The sequence below is a fragment of the Pteropus alecto genome, unplaced genomic scaffold (assembly GCF_000325575.1).
Source record: "Pteropus alecto unplaced genomic scaffold, ASM32557v1 scaffold80, whole genome shotgun sequence".
In the NCBI taxonomy this organism is placed as follows: domain Eukaryota; kingdom Metazoa; phylum Chordata; class Mammalia; order Chiroptera; family Pteropodidae; genus Pteropus; species Pteropus alecto.
The window spans coordinates 4,297,983-4,304,281 of NW_006430460.1; the positions used below are offsets into that span (position 1 = coordinate 4,297,983).

General features: G+C 58.9%; 1 protein-coding gene across 1 annotated transcript in view; it reads right to left on the minus strand.

Annotated features, from left to right (window-relative positions):
- Positions 1-5,301, minus strand: part of LATS2 (large tumor suppressor kinase 2) — a 23,460-nt gene extending 18,159 nt beyond the window's left edge. Inside the window, exon 1 of the mRNA XM_025047114.1 lies at positions 4,797-5,301. Coding sequence (XP_024902882.1) covers positions 4,797-5,114 — 318 coding nt within the window. The 5' untranslated portion in view covers positions 5,115-5,301. The remainder of the gene's footprint in view (positions 1-4,796) is intronic.
- Positions 5,302-6,299: the final 998 nt, after the last annotated feature.

A 6,299-nucleotide genomic window follows, 5' to 3' on the forward strand; every position in this document is an offset into this window, starting at 1 on the left:
GGGGGAGGGGCCAGGCAGGGGCGGGGCCAGGCAGGGGCGGGCAGGGCGGGGTCAGGAGTCAGGAGGGAAGATGCGGGCTGGGGCGGGCTGGGGAGGGGCCAGCACACCCTGGAGAGACCAGGAGCGCTGGGCGGTGCCTAGGTTAGGGGTGAAGAGGGACGTGTCACACACGTGGCATTCTGTAGCCACAGAACTGGGATCGCAGTTTAGACACAGTTTGTGGCCAGCTCTTTCCGCCTGTCACCTCTGGCACATCCCTCCTCAACTTCCTTAACTTCCTTGAATTAGAAAAATTTTGGCCGCTTTCACCAAAATGCTCAGAGTGCTCATATCTGGGCTAATAGAATTATAGACAATTTTTATTTTCTTTTTATACTTTTCTATATTTCCTCAACTTATGCAACCAACACACAGCATGCTAATAACCAGGGCCGGGGGTATGACACAAAGGTGTGACTGCTTGTGCCTGGTCAAAGCACTCTGAAGTAAACCCTACTCTAAAAAGGTACACAGCTTATCTTTCCTCAGGGCCAAACTTAATTTGAAAGTCAAAAGGAAAAGGGGGGAGGGGCGGGGAGGGACCTCTACACCCAAACCCACTGAAAGGGCTCCTGACCTCCCATGACATGTGACATCGTAACATCACTGACACTCTTCAAGCTAAGTGCTTCTCTTCTGCCCCTGGCCGGTGTTTCCAGTGCTTCTGGGAGGCGCTGGGTGTCCCTCTCTGAGGAGGAAGGACAGGCATGTCCTCTCAGCCCTTCGTGAGGCCCTGACACAGGGTGTCGTGGCAGCTAAGGGCTGGAGGCTGGTGGCGGCCTTTCTCCGACCAGCCAGCCCGGCTTCTGTGGGCCGGGCTCCTCCTGCCGGACTCCCTCACCCTCAGCCAAGCACATACCGCAGGCAGGACGGGGGCCGTGGGGCCGGAGCAGGCCCGGAGCAGCGGCACAGGACAGGGGACGCGTGACGGGCACAGCGACATGCCCGAGGAACAGGAAGTCAGTGGCCTCAGAGTCTGCACAGGAGCAACTCACTGGCAGGTGGGTCAGGAAGACCCTCAAAGGCAGGCATCAGAGTTGACCCGCCCAGACCCACGCCCAGACACAGCCGTCGGTGCAGGACCAGCCAGCAAAACGAGATGTGGGCCAGTGGAGGGCGACAGGGAGCGGGCCAGCCACAGGGCAGGGGTGGGGACAGGCCAGCCTGGGGCTGCAGAGGCTGCTGTCCGGCTGGCCTGGCTGTGCGAGGGGCTCAGGGACTGGAGAAGCTGAGCAGACGCTGCCCATGGCAGTGAGAGCAGAGGGGCAGTGCCCCACTGGACGAGCGGGAGGGGACAGGAAGCAGTCCCAGGACGGGACGCACGGTAAACCCAGAGGTGACGATGGCTGCAGCAGTCCACCCTGAGGTGACAGCAGCACACACCGGAGCACCGAGGGAGCACCGCCATCCTTCCCGTCACGTGTGTGTGACAGACACGGCTAGTCCGCACCTGCCAAGACACAGGGCACTGAGAACTGCGGAGGCACCGGGCGGGCAGAGCCGCAGCCACCGCGTGACCCCACGCTGGGGGAGAGCCACCGGGTCCAGCTCCAACGGCTGCCGTAGCGCTGCAGTGACACTGCGTGACCTGGGCTCAGAGCAGGACCCGGACCGCGGGCCACTGGGAACCCCAGACGCGTCCTCCCAGGGGGCTTTTGGCAAAGGGACCCAGCGGGAGGGATGCGGGAAGGATGGGGCGAAAAGCCTGGCTTTCTGCACTTTTTGGCTTGAGAATGCAAAGAATTCCCCCCCCTTCTCCTGCTAAGCACATCGCTCTGACCTCTCCACGCTGCCCCCGCCCCGGGCGTCCTGACCACATGGAGCACGGAACTCGGCAAATAAATCGACCTGCTTGTTTGTTTGCATTTCCTCCCAACCTCATTCCATTAAAGATTTAGATCACGTAACACGAATACGAGAGAGAAAGCCTGACTGAATCAGGATCAGGAAAATAACACCAGCATGGACATTTGGACATTCGGACATTCGAGAGCCGAGGAAGGCAGCACGCCAGGCCGGCCCGGGGCCCAAGAGTTCGCCAAGCTGCTGCGGCCCACCTCCCAGTCCATCCCCTGCCCCACAGCCGATCCCCCGCCCCTCAGCTCATCCTGGGGAGGGGAGGCTTGTGGAGGGCAGGACATAGTTCGTCCACAGATGGAAAGCCTGCCGCCTGCCCTAGGAGGCGAAACGCTTCCTGGTGCCCACACAGGAAGGAGATGGCACCTGTGTTCCTCTAGGGATACACGTGCTGATGGGCTCCGATACCCTGAGGGCCTGGAAGCCACTGAAGCAGCCCCTGGCCCCCCAGCCCACCCCTGACACCCAGTGCTCTGAGCACAGGGAGCACACCCACTCCTGGAAGGCCCCGCAACCAGTGAGGAGACGTCACACGCTTCCGAAAAGCACAGATGGCACGTGTGCGAACGTCACCGCCAGATCAGATGAGTGGTTTTTAACAGTCAGAGGAAAAAGAAAGGAAACCTGGAAATATTATTTGAAACCACAAAGATTAAAAGCAAAAGCAAGGGTTACAAGAAATAAAAGCTAAATTTAAATTATTTACTTATTCCAGTAATAAGGGCATCCAACAACACAGAATATGACTCAAAAACCAAACACTTATCTTTCCTTTTCCTCATGGCTGCATTTAAAGCACAGCTTCCCTCCTCAAGGAGTATCAATCTGTCCGCCTCAAGTATTTCCCATAGAAATTTTCATTCTTTAGTAACTTATGCACAAAAGATTTGTGAACATGTCATTTGACATATACATCATTACCTGGAAAATACTAAAGTCCTTTACTTTTCCAGAAATTTCTATTTAAAAATATTTTAGTTAAAAACATACCCATACCTGCTAGTCACATGGCCGTAATTCACTAGGTAAAAGTCACAGAGCTGCACACTTAGAAATTGTGTACTTTTCTTATATAAGTTTTATTTTAACGAAAACTTTAAAAGAAACACTCATTTGTAAACACTCAAGTAAATACTTTCAATAAGTCTTAAACCAAATAAAATGAAAAAATGTGTGCGTGCAGGTGCCACAGATAAGACACTGCACGTGAAAGTGTGTCACCACTAAGCACCTGTAAGGCCTCGAGAAGACGGGGTTCGCGGCCATCGGCCCCAAACACAAGGGAACAGAATCCCAGTTAAGAGTTAGCACAACAGAGAGAGACGAGGGGGCACCGCAGCACAGGCTTCCCGCACCGCCTGCCTGGTACCGGAACTGCCACGATCTGCTTTCCTCGGGCCACACGACCCTCGGGGGCAGCTGGCCTTTCTCTCTCCCGTGACTGGGGCTCCCATACTGCCTTCTGGCCGGGACCCTCTGAGAGCAGACACACGCTCTGTCCAGACAGAATAGCCAGAGTCGGGGCGAGGGGGTGGCTGGGCGGCCTCAGGCCGTGAAGCAGTGCACACCAAACCCTGCCCTGGGTTGGGAGTGTGACCCGGGGGACTGTGCTGACGGGGACCTCCGCTTCCTTTACTGTGCCGGAAGCAGCACCGGCTTCGCCACTTCTCGCGCTGTGACTACCACTAACAGAATCCACCACCGTGCGAGCCCACCTGTATTTTGGACTATTTACTCGTCGCTTTCTGTCACAGTTGAATCACAAATGCAAAGACCGACCATCTGATTCCCTCCCTTGTTGGCAAGTGATTTGCAGGAGGAGATTTTCGCTCTGCTGTGGGGCTGCCAGTCTTGGCAATGTCACCCCAGCATCCCCTGCAGCGCTCGGCAGCGTATTCAGTGTCATGTTAACAGCGAGACGCACCCGGCTCTGCTGTCAGCTGCCCCCGCGGGAGCCCTCGCACTGCACGGCCATGGCGGGCATCATGAGGCAGCTCCCGGGTACGTGGGTCCCGGCCCGACCCACGTGGCAGAAAGGCCTGAGGCACAAAGCTCTCCACCGGAGTCCTGCAGGACCCAGCACAACGAGAGGGGACAGGCCGCTCCGGGAAGCTCCGAGCCTGTCCCTGAGCCCAGGAGAGCAGGACACTTCTGAGCAAGAGGGAGCACGTGAGCTGCCTCCGGAGCTTCGCGCATGGCACCTCGCCCCCTGGCAGCAGGGCACCTAACTCGTTTCCCTCTCTGCAGCCGCGACGTGAGCTGGCGGACGGTAAGGAAGCGCTGGCCTTGGGAAGTGGCGTTGTGGGACAGCGGCATTTTTACTAGTTAGGCCCACACGGCATGTTTTTCCTCCGCGGACACTGGTCCCACCCTGATCCCAGTCTTATCCGGCTCTGTGAACTGCCAGAGGGTCACGGAGGCCCATTTGTGTGCCGTGTTTACACGGGGCGACTGTCACCTCCAGTAAGGTGTCCTGAACTCTCAAGCGGCCGAGTGGTCAGGCCGTCGCCACCACGCCATGATTTCTCTAGCCCATCTCACTTCTCACCGTGGGGCCCTCTGCCACTGCGTCACGGGACTGCTTATTACACAGGAGACAACAGAGTCCCGGGAGAGACATCGGTCATCCTGCCCCAGCAGGCGGACTGCACAGACCGAACACCAGAGGGAAGCCAGCCTCGTCCCCAGGACAGCCCGTGGGAAGCCACCGGACCCAGGGACGGCGCTAAGCGGGAGGGCCCACTGCAAGGACAGGGCACGCCGGGGTGCCAGTGGCAGTGTGCGGCCCCTCGGGGTCTCAGCGGAAGGGAAGGGCAGCGGAGAAGGCCCTGTGGGGGGCAGAGAGAGCCCAGGGAGCTGGGAGGCCTCTGGGGGCCGGGACGGTGGCGTGGCGCACCTACCTGGTCACAGCCGGCGCCCACCAGCTCCTGCAGCATCTGCCGGTTCACCTGGGGCTCGTTGGCGAAGGGCAGCAGCGAGTAGCGGATCTCCCTCAGGGCCTTCTGGTGCGGCCCGAACCGCGGGGCGGCCCTTGGCTGCTGCCGCCGGGCGCCATCCTTGCCCCCCAGAGCCTTGGCGTCCGCGGCACTGTCGCCCGGCCCTGCGGGCGGCCCCTGAGCCGGAGCCTTGGGCGGCTGCTTCAACCCCTCGCGGATCTCCTGCAGGCGCTGCCGGCTGTTTCCGGAGTAGGCGGTGGCGGGGAACGTCTTCGGCCTCATCGTCGTCCGCCCCGTGACCGACCACGGCCTTCGTCGCGGCCTGAGCACTCCTGGAAACCGTCACTGGTGGCGGCCAGCGGTGGACGCGCTCCCAACCGCTGCCTTCAAAGTGCGCTTCCCTTCGATCTCTGGAGTCCTACGGAGAACCCGGAGCCTGCAGGGCCTTCATCGCCAAGATCGCAGCTGCCTGGAAGAGAGCACGGCAGACGGCGTTCACACCCAGTCCCCACGGAACGGCGTCCCCTCATCCTCCCAGGACTGAGAACCAGCCAGTCCCCTCACAGCCACCAAGTGCTGCTCGAATCTGGTCAGCCCACAGGACGCCAGGGCTGTCCCAGGCGTCCCTGGCCAAGGCAGTCTGCAGCGTGGCAAGCCCCATCGGCTCGCACCGGCTCAGAGGCTCCAGCTCCGGCGGGGACAGTGGCATCAACCACCGAAGGCTGACGGCCGCTGCAGGGGCTTCGTTATAAGACAGCTCCACCGGGCACAAGTCTTTCTTACATGCGGCCCTGGCTTTCTGGCGTGTCCCTAACAACCCGGTCAGCTCCCGGTCCCCACCATCGTGCTATATCCCCGGGACCTCACCAACCTTTCACCCGCTGGAGCCGAGGTTCGTCCACGTCTCTGGAAATTTTTCCTTATAAGCTCCCCCACCCACAATTTCCCAAAAGATACCACAAAACTTGTCACATGAAGGTGTCTTATATTGCAACTGAAAGTAGTTCCAGCGCAAAGTATCAGGAGACTTTCAAGGTGACTACTTCCTTGATTCTTTATAAATTGGTCAACTTCTTATCAGCATTCTGATCTAAATACCAAGATGAAAATGTCTTTCCTGTACAGACTGACACTTACAAGGAAGGAGACTGGCAGAGGCACATGGGTGACTCCTTGGAGAGCAGGGTGACCACACTAGCAGCAATGTCATGCACGCAGGCCAGCTAGGACACCACCACACCCACCCCAGGCCTCACTGCGCGCCCGTTCCTACAGTGCAACCCGACAGTGCCCTTAGCAGCCAGCGAGGTGTCCAGCTCAAGTCACTTATCTGGGTGACCTTGGGCCAGTCGTGCACCTGCCCAGCCCCCACGCCCCCGCAGAGCAGGCTGACACTTGGCAACAGGGGGTGGCGAGCACAGAGCGAGATAGTGCGTGAGTGTCTGTGCAGTCCTTGGAGCAGTTACT